Here is a 17,236-nt window from a genome sequence, read left to right on the forward strand (position 1 = left end):
ATAATCATAGAATAGTAAATATATTGTTGAGGCTCTCTTGTTTGGAGACCATCAAGAAGGTAAGATACAGGCTAACTTAAGGTAAAATTTTTGTTAAAAAAACTAGAGGTCTATGAAAAGTAGTGGATTAGTGTCTATTAGTTAGATCTTATGATATATATGTGTTTTTAAATTTTTACTAATTTATTTGGTGTCTTCTGGTGAGGACTGGAAGTATTTAAATTCAGAATGGATTCCGATAGAGCTCTAGGTAGCAACTTAGGAAGATGGCTGTATGGCACCTCAGCAAAATTGCTTGCTAAAAACAAATTGTCAGCAGCTGACTTAAAGTTTTTAGTGTCCTTATTTTTAAGAGTGAAGTACTAATACAGTTTGTAATATGTTCTGTAGATCAGATTTAATTTTGTTATTATCAAATTTTCTTTCCTTTTATTGGTAATAACTACAAATGCAATTTCAGAAACTAAGGAACATCAAGAACAAAATGTTACAGTGAGTAACCAGAAACAGTGGCAGTCTGTGAGAAAGTCAGAATGCGTAAACCAGAATCCTGTTGCATCCTCAAATCTGTGGCAGATTCCAGAGGTTTCTCGAAAAGTTGATACAGAGGTAATTTTCTTTTCTTCTCAAGTGTAACATTCCCATTGTTTGTAATGTGGATGATCATTTAAATGTTTTCTTCTTTTATTAAATCCTTATGTACCATATTTAGTGGAATAGTTTTACTTAAAGGGTTTTTTTTTTTTTTTTTTTTAATTCACAAAACCGTGATCACTAAGAGTCACAGATTCAGTAAAAGTGTATGTCAAGCTGAAGTCTTTTATTTTCAGTGGTATTTCTAGATTTCTGGTAGACCACTGCTAGGAGTCAGCAAACTGCAGCAAATCTAGTCCCCAGTCTGACTGTAAAACGTGTTTTATTGGAACACAGCCATGCCCATTTATTACTTTTTTATGGCTGCTTTTGAACTGTAAGAGCAGAGTTGAGTAGTTGTAACAGAAGCTATCCGGCTTAAAAGCCTCAAATGTTTATTTTCTTGCTCTTTACAGAATACAACATGCCGATCCCTGAACTAGTGCAATGCTGTACTAAAGCATTTGACAATTTCCTATTGTCATCCCCATGGATAAAATAGGAAAGTAAAACTAGACAATATATATGAATTTATAACAGATTGAATGATGATTCCCAATGGCCATAAGTCATTTCAGAAGGAATGATCTGGTAGGCTACTAGAAAACCATACCTATATATAGTCCATGGTTATACATTCCTCACTCTTTCTTTTTGGTTATAGTGTAACTCAGTGGTTCTCACCTACTTTGGTGTTGGGGTCCTCTTTATACTCTTAATTATTAAGGCCTATAAAGAGTTTTTATTTATGTAGGTTGTATATCTGTTTTATTGTATTAGAAAATAAATAAAACATTTAAAAACATTAACTTATTAAAAATAATAATAAATCCATATGACATATGACTATAGTCATATATACTTTTATGAAAAATAAGTATTTTATGTTTTCTTTCATTGAGGTATAGTTGACATATAACATTTTTTTCATGCCTACAACCTAATGATTGAATATTTGTATTATGAAGTGATCACTACAAGTTCAATTAATATCTATAGGCATACAGCTACATAATTTTTTTGTGAGAACTTACAAGATTTATTCTCTTAGCAATTTTCTAATATACATGTAGTATTAATAACTATAGTCACCATGCTACACATTATATCTCCATAACTTATTTATTTTGTAACTGGAAATACCTTTGGATCTTTTGACCCCCTTCACCCATTTTTTCTGCCACCCACCGCCACCTCTGGCAATCATTAATTTGTTCTGTGAATCTCTGAGGTTGTTTTTTTGTTTGTTTTAGATTTCACATATATGCGATAGTATGCAATATTTGTCTATCTCTGTCTGGTTTATATCACGTAATAATGCCATCAATGTTCATCCATGTTGTCACAAATGGCAAGATTTCATTCTCTTTTATGGCTAATAATATTCCACTGTGTGTGTGTGTGTGTGTGTGTGTGTGTGTGTGAATGTGAGAGTGTGTGACATTTTCTTTATCCATTCATCCATTGATGGACACTTAGGTTGTTTCTATGTCATGGCTATAGTAAATAAAGCTGCAGTGAACATGGGATGCATATATCTTTTCAAGTTAGTGTTCTCATTTTCTTTGGATAAATACGCAGAAGTGGAATTGCTGGATCATATGATAGTTCTATTTTTTTAAATATTTTATTTATTTATTCATGAGCGACAGAGAGAGAAAGAGAGAGAGAGAGAGGCAGAGACACAGGCAGAGGGAGAAGCAGGCTCCATACAGGGAGCCCGATGTGGGACTCGATCCTGGGTCTCCAGGATCATGCCCTGGGGTAAAGGTGGCGCTAAACTGCCGAGCCACCCAGGCTGTCTGATAGTTCTACTTTTAATTTTTTGAGGAGCCTCTCTACTGTTTTCCATAGTGGCTGCATTGATTTATATTCCTACCAGTAGTATACAAGAATTCTCTTTTCTCCACATACTTTGCCAACACTTGTTATTTCTTCTTTTTGATGATAGTCATCCTAAGAAGTGTGAGATGGTTTGGATTTGTATTTCCCTGGTGGTTAGTGGTGTTGAACATCTTTTATGTACCTATTGGCCATCTATATATCTTTGGAAAAATATGTTTATATGACTGTTTACATCTTCTGCCTATTTTTTAATTGGATTGTTTGCTTTTTTGGTATTGAGTGTTAGGGGTTTATTATATATTTTGGATATTAACCCCTTATCAGATATAGGATTTGCATATATTTTCTCCCATTCAGAGGGTTGCCGTTTATTTTGTTAATGATTTCCCTTGCTGTGCAGAAGCTTTTTAGTTTGATACAGTTCTACCAAAGCCTTTGCTTTTGGTGTCAGATCCAAAAAAAAAAAAAAAATCCTTGCCAAGACTGATGTCAGGGAGCTTACTGCCTGTATATTCTTCTGGGAGTTTTATGGTTTCAGGTCTTACATTCAAGAGTTCAATCCATTTTGAGTTAATTTGTGCATATGGTACAAGAAAGTCGTTGTATTATACTTTTGCTTGTTGTTGTTTTCCCAACACCATTTACTGAAGAGACTTTATCTTAGTTTATTAAAGATCTAAATAATGAGGTAGTAATGTTAGATGGGAAAAATTGTGACAGTTTAAATCATGGTTCATATGAAACACCTTTTCCTTTTTAAATTTGAAAGTCAATAGCATGGTAAAAGGACTCAAAACCATTTATTTGTCATTAGGGAAATGCAAATCAAAACCACAATGAGATACCACTTCATATCCACCAAGATGGCTATAATTAGAAAGAGACAATAACATGTTGGTGAGAAAGTGGATATATTGGAACCCTCATACACTGCTGGTGAGAATGTAAAATGGTGCAATAACTTGGAAAATGGTATGGCAGTTTCTCAAAAGGCTAGCCATATAGTTGCCATATGATCTAGCAGTTGTACTTACAAGTATATACTCAAGAAAACTGAAAATCTCTATCATACAGAAACTTGTACATAAATTATGTTCATAGCAAATAAATAAATAAATAAATAAATAAATAAATAAATAAATGTTCATAGCAGCATTATATATAACCCTGAATATCCATCAACTGGTGAGTTAATAAAACGTGTACTCTAAATTTATTATTTCATTTTATTATTCAACAATGAAAAGTAATGAATTAGTAATAAATGCTACAACAGGGATGATCTTTTAAAAACATGTGAAGTGAAAGAAACCCTATCACAAAAGGCCACATATTGCGGGATCCCATTGATAAGAAATGTCCAGAATAGGGACATCTGTAGAGACAGAAAGTAGATTAGTAGTTGATACAGCTGGGAGGAGTGGGGAATGGAGGGTGACCACCAATGGATATGGAATTTCTTAGAATGATGAAAATCTTCTGTAATTAAATAGTGCTAATGATTGTATACTCTTGTGAATACATTAAAAACCATGAAGAGCACACTTAGGAAAAGAAGAAAAAGAAACCAGGTGGTTTCCTGAGAATCCCTGCTTCTCCAGCAGCCCTCTCAAGTAGAGTGTTTTCTTTCTTTCTTTCTTTTTTTTTTTTTTTCAAGTAGAGTGTTTTCATCTCACTTATCACTTACCTTATATTTGGAAACTCCTGGTAGCTATGCCCAGACCATTTCTTCTGCAAAGCCCTGACTTTGTGAGGCTCCTGCTTTCTGGATATACCATCCTGTTCCTTGCTCATTGCTGTTGTCTCCGAACATCTTAGTGACTCCCCAAAATTCCTTAAAGATACTAGCCTTGGATCACTTCCATCTACTTCAAATTCATTACTTCTTCTCCCTCATGACCATTTCCTTAATTTCACCCCAGCTACCCATTCCCATATACTATGGTATTATTGATTAACGAAAGACTAGTGTTCAGAAGTACAGAGTACTTATTTAGATTATAAAAGTTCACTAATGGTTATAGTAGCCCTCATGGCAGAGAATATTAGATCCTGTTTTGTTAAACAGTACTGTGTCTTCCCTCCCTTTTTAATCTCTGAGGAAAATATAAGAGGCTTTGGAATTTAGAGTAAAAGAGCTATAATAAGTTTTTGGAAGTCTGGAATACATACATTTTACTCATTTTAGCATGCTTGTGTATTTCATATTTTTCTGTTAGAAATTATAATGTTTGTAAAATTATTGAATAGGTGACTAAAAACGCTAAATTGTGATTTTTTTTGTATTTTGATTTAGCAGAAACAAACCATTTTTGAGCAACCTGCCTTTTCAGTTTCAAAGCAGTCACCACCAATATCAGCACCTACATGGACTGATCCAAAATCTCTTTGTAAAACACCCAGTAGCAGTGCCTTGGATGATTACATGAACTGGTAAAATTACTTTTTGGTGTTTAGTTTGGCACAATAGAAATAACATGGGCTTCAGGGCCAAATAGATCTGTAGTTGAATCCTGCTCTGTTACTTTAAGGAGTTTCCAAACTTCTGTTATTTTTCTGAGCATTAGTTTTTTCATCTGTATAAAGGGAGGGGAAGATGGCTGCAATACATATTTAAGGATTGTTCTGAAAGTCTCTTAATTATATTGTAATCTATACCTACAGTCTATAAGTACTCTAAATATGTAAGACTTCTTGATAATTATACATTGCCACATGGATATCTTTCTGTAATTGAGAGATTTTAAAGGTTAGCATTCTTAGACTGGATAAAGGGTAGTAGGAACATTTTATAGCAAAGGAGTTATTAAATGTTTCTGATAGTTTCTGGTTGGTTGTATAGGTCACATGGTTCTGGAGTGTTCAAAAGTAAAGGAGTTGAGTGGATGGGAATAAGGGATGAGTAAAGAAAGTGGATGGTCAATGCTGATTGACAGGAAATATAATATAAGGATATTGCAAAACCAAATTAATGACATTTCAAAGAAAGACAATAAAGTAATGTGGCACATCATATCACTCAACTAGTTGGCTATATTTTTAATATCTTAGAGAATACCTTAAGTCCATGATGCCTTTTGCTTTTCATTTTCATAATGTAAATGATCTTAGATCTTAATTAGAACTAGCCTTATAAAAGAGGTTTTATAACCTGGTCTCTACCAATTTAATCCAGTTATATATTACTATATATTAATATATTGCTATATATTACCTCATTTTATTATACGTGGAATATTTTAAAGAATGGTTGCTCCCTAGAATCATGATGTATTTTTTTGTGAAGCCAGGTTATTTATTATCTACAAATATTTGTAGAATTCCATTGTGCCAACCACCATTCTAGGTGTTGAGGATGTGATAGTGAATAAGACAAGCAAAGCACAAATGTGAATTCAACAGCTTTAAGCTCAAAAGCCAAACTCCTCTAATATAATTTTCTTTCAGATATTTCTAGCAGGCCATTGTAGAACATAATTGTTAAAAAGCACTCATAAGCTCTACAACTAGCCATAGGCTAATGTTTGCCTTGGCTAAGGCAAAAGTCTTATAAAATAACTCCAAATCCATATTTTAAATGCCATCTTATTAATCTTACTAGTTAGGATTTTTTTGTCTAGGGACAAAAATTACTTTCAGAAAGAATTGCTTCCAAATGAAATTTCTGGTGATGGTGTATTTAGAATAATTAGCTTAGCTAGCTATATTACTAAAACTGACTTGGATTCTGTTTGATGTAATGCATTTAAGTTTATATGCATCTTTTAAAATCATACAAAAACTGAATCAGAATCTTGTTTACAATTTTAATGTTTTAAATTAAAACTGTATCTTTCCTAGTTTTAGAACTCCTGTTGTAAAGAATGACTTTCCATCTGCTTGTCAGTTGTCAACACCTTACAGCCAGCTTGCACATTTCCAGCAGCAACAGCAGCAAATACCTGTTACTCCACTTCAAACTTTACAGGTTTGATAAGCTTTATTTATGATGGTATATTATTAAGGTATGATCAAATGTAAAGATTTATTTTCACAGCATCTAGTTGTTAGGAATGATCTTAAGAACTTGTCCATTCCTAGTTCTATGAGGCAAAACACTTTTCTAATGTCTCATAAAAAATACCTTGTGACTTTAAGAGGTTAATTATTAAAAGCTAATGAAGTTTTTTTTCATTAACTAGGCCAAAAGATCCACTTTGAATAGCTAGACAAAATTTCTCTTGTAATTTAGGTTACTTTTTATTCTTCTTCACTATTTAAGTCTGCTATTACTGAGCAGCATCATTCATTGGCTGATTAATTTATAGGTAAGTTTTCAAGAATATCAGAGTAGCAGTATGAGATGCTACTAAAATATAAAGTAATTATAAAAATGAAAGAAAAACTTTTTCCTGGTGAAGTGATTGTATTGTCATCTAGAGAAAAAACACTCTCCTGATATCAATACTAAAATTAGTTTCTAATAACTATCTGAGAGGCATCTTAATAACTGGTAGAAAGCTGAACTCTGAAGGGAGACTTTCTGGCCATGAATCTTGACCTCACTACTTAACCAGCTCTGTGATCTTTTGTAAGTTACTTAAATTTTCCATACCCCTTTCATCATCTATAAAATGGGAATAATAAAGCTACCCACCCTATAGGATAATTGTGAAGATTAAATTAATATATATGTAACTTTTATGAAAGAGCCTGCTACTTAGTAAATAATAAAAATTAGTAGCAATTGTTATTTAAATAAAACAGCTAAAAACTAGCAAAAAAAAGCCCATACAGGTAATTAGCTATTACAAATTAAGAGATAAAAAAAATTAGCTGGCAGAAGGTAGAACAATGGTCATCAGTATCTAGAGAGGGGCAGGAATGGAGAGTTACTGTTTAATGGATGTAGAGTTTCAATATGAGATAATGGATGGAAGTATTTGCACAACAGTGTGAATGCACTTAATGCTGCCACTGAGTGGTATACTTAAAAATGGTTAAAATGCTAAATTTTTATTATGTGTATTTTGCAATTAAAAAAAAAAGAACAAAAAAGGGGTGCCTGGGTGGCTCATTCCGTTAAGCTTCCACCTCTTGGTTTCAGCTCAGGTTATGATCTCAGGTTCCTGAAATCCAATCCTTCATTGGGCTCCATGCTCAGTGGGGATTCTGCTTCTCTCCTTCATTCTCTCCTTCTCCCCTTGCTCACGTACTCTCTCAAATAAGTAAATCATTTAAAATATAAAGTATAAGAAAGCTGACAATAGGTTATACTATGGAAAGAGGAATAGTGTTATTCAGAGAATAAATTACAAAGGAGAGAAAGATGATCAAGTTTGCCTATGTATACTGATTCAAAACACATTTATTGAGTTACTACTCATGTCAGGACCCTGTTTGAGTTGATTTCTACAAGTCAAGTCATGACCAAGTGGAGTTGCCAGGAGCCTTCTAGAAAAGTCCAGTGTCAGGAGGAAACTGAAAAGGGTCTAGAGTGTGACTGGAGCTCAGGCAGAGGCGAGGTGAGTCTTAGGGTTCTGCTGGGCCCTTTATTTTTGCTTATTTATTTATATATGTATGTATGTAAGTGGATAGGCTCCATACCCAGTGTTGATCCCAGCCTGAGGCTCAAACTCAACCCTGAGATCAAGACCTGAGCTGAGATCAAGAGTCAGATGCTTAACCAGCAGAGCCACCCAGGTGCCCCTCTGCTGGGCCCTTTAAATTTTACCCCAAGAGGCAAGAGGGATAAGAAGCTGTGCTATAGTTGGTAGCAGGGAAGTGAAGTGATCTTATTTGCACTTAAAAAAAAATTACTCTGGGGACGCCTTCTCGTTATGGAGAAGGAGATTTCAAGAGAGTTCTACCATTTGGGATCTAAAGTGGCACAGTGGTTGAGCGTCTGCCTTTGGCTCAGGGTGTGATCCTGGAGTCCCGGGATCGAGTCCCAAATTGGGCTCCCTGCATAGAGCCTGCTTCTGCTTCTCCCTCTGTCTACGTCTCTGCCTCTCTCTCTCTGTCTCTCATGAATAAATCAATTTTAAAAATCTTGAAAAAAAAAATTACTGTAGCCATAGTGAGGAGGATTGGCCAAGGGGCATGTGGATGACCCATGTAGGAAACAGCTTCACATTGGTATTGAACCAAATAAGTCAGAAGTACTTTACCCTAAAAACTGTCAGCAGTTAGAGGGAGGAGACATTGAACTGCTTTCTCCCCTCTCAGGAATTTTCAGTTTAAGTATGAGAGGATCCTCCAAAATGATGAGGGGTGGGAGCAGGTGGTGAAAAACTTTGATGAAATTTTAACTTAATGAAAAATAAGAGGTACATATTTCAAAGCCTAATACTTGCTTAAAGAAAGCCTATCTCATGACTCAGCAATGTTTTTCTACCCTAGAGGTTAAAGAAATTAGAATCCTTATCTTTTACGTTTTGGAGAAGGAGATTTCAAGAGAGTTCTACCATTTGGGATCTGAAGCAGGACTTGGTTAAACTGACATGTATTCAGACCTTGTTTCAACTTCGTGAATGAGCTAGCAAGGTGCTTTTTGTGTCTTTAGTTTCCGTGTCAGCCTCAAATGATTCCTTTCACTGTGCTCCATCGAGCAAAGCATTCGTATGTTCACAGAGAGCTCTAGCATAAGGGAAGAGAAGAGGGGGCTTGTTGCAATAGGATATCAGCTGAAAGTTTGCTGAAGTTTGCTGAAGCGGATGCTGAAGTTCAAATCAACTATCATGTTGAACATCACCCAGCAAAAGGAGAGCATTGCTGAAATTCACATTTATCTGATTGACTCTGAAGCTCTAAGTATCTTAGAACACTGCTTTCTTTATAATGTAATGCTAAATGAAAAAGAGTATAAGTATAATTGTTTATATATGTAAATTAAGAGGTTTATGTAAGAAAAAAGAATAAGGTGAAAAGTAATAAGCTTGTGAGTTTGGACATTAGAAGAGATCTTAAATCTTCTATTTATTTATGTTTCTAAAAAATATGAGTGAACTAATGTAACATTATATGTCAACTATACAACTATACTTAAATTTTAAAAAATTCTTAAAAAAGAAGTGGGGGGGTACCTGGGTTGTTGAGCGTCCAAGTCTTGGTTTCAGCTCAGGTGATGATTTTGGGTCGTGGAATTGAGCCTTTAGTTGGCCTCCGTGTTAAACACAGAGTCTGCTTGAATTTTGCTCTCCCTCTGCAGTTCCCCCATCCCTATCTCTCAAATAAATAAATAAATAAATAAATAAATAAATAAATCTTAAAAAATAAATAAGGTGCACCTGGGTGGTTCAGTCAGTTAACTGGCTTCATCTCAGGTCATGAGATTGAACCCCATGTATTGGGCTCCCTGTTCAGAAGGAAACCTGCTTCTCCCTCTGCTCCTCCCCCTACTTGTGTGTCTTTCTCTCTCTCTCTCTCTCTCTCTCTCTGTCAAATAAATAAATGAAATCTTTTAAAAAAATAAAAATTTAAAAAGTAAAGGCAAGTTAGAGGGGGACACCTTGGGAGTATATATATTAATAAATTTATTTCTTTGACTAAAATAGAGTAAACTTTGTCTTTAAAATATTGTGACTAGGGATGCCTGGGTGGCTCAGTGGTTAAGCGTCTGCCTTTGGCTCAGGACGTGATCCTGGAGTTCTAGGATTGAGTCCCGCATCAGGCTCCCAGCATGGAGCCTGCTTCTCCCTCTGCCTGTGTCTCTGCCTCTCTCTCTCTGTATCATGAATAAATGAATAAATAAATCTTATAAATAAATAAATAAATAAATAAATAAATAAATAAATAAATCTTAAATAAATTGTGACTAATATCTAATTACTTAAAATTTAAGATAATATCAAAATTAGAAGCATTTCACACTGTGCTAAATGCAGGATAATTTCTCAGGCATATTCTTTGCACCTTTGAATCTTTATATTTTTTAATTACTTAGATTTCAGCATCCTCAACAAATGAATGCATTTCAGTTAAAGGAAGAATGTATTCTATATTGAAGCAGATAGGAAGCGGAGGCTCAAGTAAGGTGAGTATCTTAAATATGTAAGAAAAATATTTTAAACTTCCTTTTCTTTTTTACCTTTTGGGGCTCTTTTTCCTTGACACTTAGGGGCCTGCCTTGTTTTTGAGCCAAAAAAATCCTTCTCATCCCCTGCTCCCAGTCCCTCTGTCCAACAAATGACATATCTCTTTAGGCCTATCTCTTCATTTCAGTTCTCTGTTCTTCCTCTGATGTCCTGTGCTCCAAATTTCTTCTCTAAATGACATTAACATTGACTTTGAGTTGGCAAATGAAGCTGTGGATTATCACAAAACAATCTTGTGTAAATAATATTTTAGGATGGTTCAGCAAGATATTTGACTAATATTTTGAGTTTTTTGGGTTTTTCTTTTCAAAAACAATAGTAACGTGAATTTCTGGAATTGGAATAGAACATTTCCTAAATTTATCTGAGTGATAATTTTCACGGTTCTGTTTCATTGAGTAAAAGGCATCTCAAAAGAGTTGTCTATACTTAACATTTTCAGTTTTTCTCATTCTGTCCTCTTAAATCTACTTAGATCAGATTTTTATCTTCATCATTCACCAAAACAATTGTTATCAAGATCACCAATAATCTCCATGTTTTGCCAAATCCAGTTCTTAGCTTTAATTGTGGGTTACTCAGCATTTAGGGCAGTTGATTGTTCTTTCCTTGTTGAAACTTTTTTTCTCCCCCCTTGGCGTCTCTCAGTTTTCCTCTTCTCCAACTGGCCATTCCTTTCCAGTCTTCTCCATGGCGTCCCAGAGCTCAGACCTTGACCTCTTCTCTTTCTAAACTCACTTTACTCCTTAGCTTTGTCCAGTCTCGTGGTTTTAAATATCATGTATATGCTGACAATTCCCAAACATATATTTAGCTCAGACCTCTCCCTTGAATTCCAGATTTGTATATCCAGTTTGACTCCTCAGTTATCTCTTCTTGAGTGTCTACTAGGTATTTAAAACTTAAAATGTCCCAAACATAACTCTGGCTCCAAAGTCTTTCCCAGTTCAGTAAATGTCAACTTCATCCTCCCATTAGCTAGGCCAAAAATTCTGGAATCATTGACTCCACTTTCTCTCACACATACATCCAATCAGTCAAGCAAATCTTGGAACACCTGGGTGGCTCAGCGGTTAAGCGCCTGCTTTCGGCTCTGGGCATGATCCTGGAGTCCGAGGATCGAGTCCCACATCAGGCTCCCCACATGGAGCCTGCTTTCTCCCTCTGCCTATGTCTCTGCCTCTCTCTCTCTGTGTCTCTCGTGAATAAATAAATAAAATCTTAAAAAAAAAATCAACAAGTTTTGCTGGTTCTACCTTAAAGTATATCTAGCACCTGACTATTTCTCACCACCTCCACTGGAATCACTTTGGTCAAAGCATCTGTCATCTTTTCACCTGGTTTATTATAATAGCCTTCTAGGTAGTATCATTGATTCAATCCTTGTTCTCTTGGTGTATTTTCACAAAAGAGTCAGTTTTCCTCAATATATCCTCATATCTTTGCTTAAATGTCTTCTCAAACAGGCTTTCCTTGACCACAGTCTTTAGTACTACAACTCCTGCCTTCCAATCACTGGTGAGCTCCATTTCCTCCTGTATTTTTCTCTGTAGCTCCTCTTCTAGTATGCTCTGTAATTTATTTGTTTGGTTTGTTGTTTGTATCTTCCTGCACTTGAATGTGAGTTCCATCAAGATAGAGATGTTTGTCTGATTTGCTCAATCATGTTTGCTCCGTAATCTGGAATAGTGCCTATAATGTAACAGTGAATTACTTTGTTGAAGGAATGTCCCCACTCAGCTGTTTTGCTATTATAAGTTAAGGATAATAATGATATATGAAGCAAAACCTGTTGGGTTTAAGTTTTACTGTATTTATTAAGCCAGCTAACAATAACTAGATTTAAGACTGTCTTATTAACTTACAATAAGTAAGGCATGTAAATTAATCTCTGTAGCAACTGTTCAATAATATTAGTTTCTTTTTCGTATAAGTTTTCTTCTTTCCGTTGCCTCAAATTTCGGGCATGAGAACAAAGGAACAATACAATTGATTTTTATCAATATATTTGAAATATCTGATTTAGTAGCTTTACTAGAAATTCTTTGGTTAATATTTATTATTTCTTTAGCTGTATTTGAATAATGTCAAGGTGCAATATTTACTGGCATGTTATCAGAGGATGTAAAATAATCTTGCTGATGTTTTATTTTTTTAAAGATTTTATTTATTTATTCATGATAGAGAGAGGGAGAGAGGCAGAGACACAGGCAGAGGGAGAAGCAGGCTCCATGCTGGGAGCCCGATGCGGGACTCGATCCTGGGACTTCAGGATCGCACCCTGGGCCAAAGGCAGGTGCTAAACCACTGAGCCACCCAGGGATCCCCCTTGCTGGTGTTTTAAACATTTTTTTCCTTGGAGCATAATGAAGATGTTAGCTTAAGTCAAGGCCAAGTGATAAAGCTGTGACTGGGACTGGCCTATGTTTTTTTTTTTAGTGTGGTTACCTTATCATTATTTAATTATCATGGTAGAGTTGACAAAATCAAAATACTTCAGGGAAAGAAGGTAACACGCATTATGAAACTAACCGTTTATGCTCTAGAATTTAGAGAGTGACCAACTTATACTGTTGTATTAAGAGCATTTGGAAAGGTCATGGAGACTAATAGGAATGGTCATGACAATGGCCTTCCATTCTTTCATTAACTTTCCATGAAACTGAAAATTATAACTGATAACTATTTCTATGAAATGAAAATAAGGACTACCTAATCATCAGTTATTGCAAGAGTTTTGCCTGAGCAGGGGCAATAGGGGAGTGAAAGTATATATGTGCAAAAAGTTGATTTAAAAGTTTTCATTTCCTCCAAAACTTTGAGAACTTGCATAGTTTTAATATCCTGCAAATCTTTTTTCTGATACACCCAACAACTTTAATAGGTTCTAAAATGTCCACTTTATTCTGTACTAATTGTCCTTAATGATAATAGCTAACTTTACTGTATTCCAAACACATCATCTTAGTCATCCTTCCAACTTTATGTGGTAGGTACTACTAACAAAATTTTAAATGTAATAGAGTAGTAGATACTCTCAATTCTCTGAGGTTTGTAAAGCTATTTACCTTAGATAAAGTGGCTTTATATGTTTTAAAATTCCTTTTATCTCTTCCCTTGCTATTTTCTGCTGTCTCTTGCCCTATCACTGTTTTAAGGTCCATCCCTTGTCTAATTTGCTATGTATGCAGGTAAAACCAGTAATACTTTGTTAGAGTTTTGAATTTAGAGTTTTAAATAACTAAGCTTATTAATGCATCTGCATTGCACAAATCTTATGTACATTTCTGTTCTTTTCTTATTTCTTGCCCTGACCTGCTGGGTAGTCAAAGTCAAGGTTAAATGGCTTTTGAATAAATGATATTTTACTTCAGTGTGTCTAAAGGGATAAATGAATATAATTTTTCTTGCTTACCCTGGCATTCATTCATATTTGTGTTCATGCAGTTCAGAAGTGTCATCCCTATTGCATGTTTGCTGAAGGTTGGACACATTAACAGTGTTTTCTACTTTTCAAAATGTATTATCTGCCCCATTAATATTGCTTAGAAATTGACTACCACTATAGCCAGAGCAATTTGACCTGGACCTCAGAGATTCAGAGATCCTGACAATGGGCTTATAGGAACATCTTGTTCTTGTCAACTTGATGTTACAAATTGGAACTACTCCACTTTTCACAACTGAATATACAGATAGCTTACAATTATTACATATTTTTAAATATTCCCTACCGCATGAATGAAATGTTAGTTCCAGGCACAAAGGAAGAAACATCATCTGTGAAATGAATTAACTCTTTATGACATCCTTTTGATGTTCTTAACATTTTGAACATCTTCTTTAGGTTATTTTCCTGGTTAAGGCATCCAATAGTGTTATAAATATATATATGAAATTTAAATTCTATTTCTTATATGTTAATATAAAAACTTCTTAGGTTTACCCCTTTGCATTATTGAATACTCATTGTCATAGATAGCTGAGAATGGTCTGTTAACTCTCTTAACATATTTTTCCCTTTAGTACTCAAAAATAAGCCCAGACATGTTTAATTATTCATATTAGTATTCCTTAACTTAAAATTTAATAAATTTAGAATTATTATGATAATATGAAAGTAGTACATTCTAAACTTTTTCCTTTGTTCTAATATATAGGTATTCCAGGTATTAAATGAAAAGAAACAGATACATGCCATAAAGTATGTAAACTTAGAAGAAGCAGATAATCAAACAATTGAGAGTTACCGGAATGAAATTGCTTATTTGAATAAACTACAACAACACAGTGATAAGATCATCCGACTTTATGATTAGTAAGAATTTTTTTTAATTTGAAAAGAAAATATTTTTGCTGTAACTCTTTAGACTTAGTGCATCTTAATAGTATAACCTAACCATATATTGTTTTGGGTTTTTTTGTTTGTTTGTTTTTAATGGCAGTGAAATCACGGACCAGTACATTTACATGGTAATGGAGTGTGGAAATATAGACCTAAATAGTTGGCTTAAAAAGAAAAAATCCATCAATCCATGGGAACGTAAAAGTTACTGGAAAAATATGTTGGAGGCAGTTTATACAATTCATCAACATGGTATTTTAAAATCTCTTTATATGCAGAGTTATACTAATCATTAATAATGTTATCTCAGAGAAATATACCTATAATTTTTAGATATTTGTTATTAGCACCTTTAGATTAGATAAACTAAATATTTGGAAGCTCATCTGAAGATGAAGGGACAAAAAACCATTTCTTTAAAGCACTATTTACCAAAGGATATCGTGCATGAACTCAAGTCCCCACATCCATAATGCATGCATAATGCAAAATGTACCCATATCTTTATTAGTATTAACATAGTCCATTATCTTGGGTCTCCATGTAGTTCACTTATAGGAGATCTGAGATTGTAGGGTTCAGGCATCCCAAAAATCTGAGATTTTTATTTCTCTCATTCTAGTCATTTTGTATTGTGTGCCTTGTGTGGGAGTTGGTTTTATTCTTTTTTCAATTGTTAGCCCTTAAGTTGTTTTTTTCACTTTAGTTGGACATGGTTCTTTTTAGGGCTTCTCTGCCTTTACCTTTTCCTTTTTAAAAAATAACTGTTAACCTAGATAATTATAATTCTTTCCCTCATGTCTCTCTATAAGTTAAAAGATAATTCACTAGTGATTAAGATTAGGGTTGTAGGGATAGAGGAGACAGGAGCATTAGGGTCTTACCACCCGACATTGTAATTTATGATGTTATCTAGTGGGTAGTGAATCATAGTGGTATGATCATAAACTCAAGCCAGACTGCCTGGATCAGGTTATGGCCTTGTCACTTTAGGCTGTATGATCTTGAACAAGTTACTTAAAATCTTTGCCTTAATTTCCTCTTAAAAGTGGGGATAATAATAATACTTAACTCCATGCTGGTATGAAGATTAAGTGAGTCAATATAAACAGCAAACTTAGAATAGTGTCTGGCACATAGCAGGTGCTCTATTTTTTAGAAAATATTAAAAATGAGCATTTTATTTGATTGACTAAAGGAATCCACTCTACCGGTAGATTATGAAATATTTTTGTACTTAGAATGTTTTATATTGTCTAATATTGCAGTGGATTTTTATTTTGAAGGCATTGTTCATAGTGATCTGAAACCTGCTAACTTTCTGATAGTTGATGGAATGCTAAAACTAATTGATTTTGGAATTGCAAACCAAATGCAACCAGATACAACAAGTATTGTTAAAGATTCTCAGGTAAGACTTAATGAATGGTTGGTTACCACACACTGCAGTTCAGTTCCTGTAAAGTCTTTTGCTAATAGAGATTTTATTTTTTCCATTCTCATTCTTCAAAGAATTTGAACCCTTTGTATAAGAATAAATATTTTGGGATCCCTGGTGGCTCAGCAGTTTAGTGTCTGCCTTCGGCCCAAGGCATGATCCTGGAGTCCCGGGGTCAAGTCCCACATTGGGCTCCCTGCTCTCTCTCTCTCATGAATATTTCTCATGAATAAATACATAAAATCTTAAAAGATTAAATATTTTAAGAATTAAAACCATATTTAAAGTGTATAAAACACTGTAGTATAGAAAGTCAAGATCAGGTAGAAATAAATCCAGCAATTTTGAAAGATTTTCCTGTAGCTGTGGTAAAGAAGCAGTAATACCTGTCTCGGAGATCATCTTGCCCATGATCTTGAATTCACCTGAAACTTATTCTCAGAGATTCCTGGTAGCAACCAACGAGGAAATTGCAGTTACTTGTTTTTCATTGTCCATGAAGTAAGATTATTTCATTCTTCTGAAAAAGTAAAGCTTTTCCTATCACTTACATTTGAAAAAAATTCTTTTTTTCAATAACTTCAGTTTTTTTTTTTTTGAAGATGTATTTATTTTACAGAGAGAGTGTGCAGGAGAGCATGCACAAATCAGGAGAGGGGCAGAGGGAGAAGAAGAGAGAGAATCGTCAAGCAGATTCCCCACTGAGTGAGGAGCCCAAGGTGTGGCTTGATCCCAGGACCTTGAGATCATGACCTGAGCCAAAATCAAGAGCCAGCCGTTTAACTGACTGAGCCACTCATGTGCCCCTGAAAAAAATTTTAAGTGGGCCTTCATATTGGAAACACCATAATGAATACTATACTCAACTGCATTTTTCTAAAAGGATATGCAGTTACAAAC

The 17,236-nt window shown here is 34.5% G+C and overlaps 1 protein-coding gene across 4 annotated transcripts in view; it reads left to right on the forward strand.

Annotated features, from left to right (window-relative positions):
- The window catches only part of TTK (TTK protein kinase), a 43,747-nt gene that overhangs the window by 14,818 nt on the left and 11,693 nt on the right, over positions 1-17,236 (forward strand). For 3 of the 4 annotated variants that reach the window (XM_049092273.1, XM_025444503.3, XM_049092272.1), the window contains exons 11-17: positions 461-609; positions 4,775-4,911; positions 6,319-6,445; positions 10,403-10,492; positions 14,714-14,871; positions 14,999-15,150; positions 16,185-16,309. In XM_049092273.1, coding sequence (XP_048948230.1) covers positions 461-609; positions 4,775-4,911; positions 6,319-6,445; positions 10,403-10,492; positions 14,714-14,871; positions 14,999-15,150; positions 16,185-16,309 — 938 coding nt within the window. The remainder of the gene's footprint in view (positions 1-460; positions 610-4,774; positions 4,912-6,318; positions 6,446-10,402; positions 10,493-14,713; positions 14,872-14,998; positions 15,151-16,184; positions 16,310-17,236) is intronic. The other variant, XM_025444504.3, reaches the window with a different exon arrangement.

Source organism: Canis lupus, chromosome 12, assembly GCF_003254725.2.
Source record: "Canis lupus dingo isolate Sandy chromosome 12, ASM325472v2, whole genome shotgun sequence".
Lineage (NCBI taxonomy): Eukaryota > Metazoa > Chordata > Mammalia > Carnivora > Canidae > Canis > Canis lupus.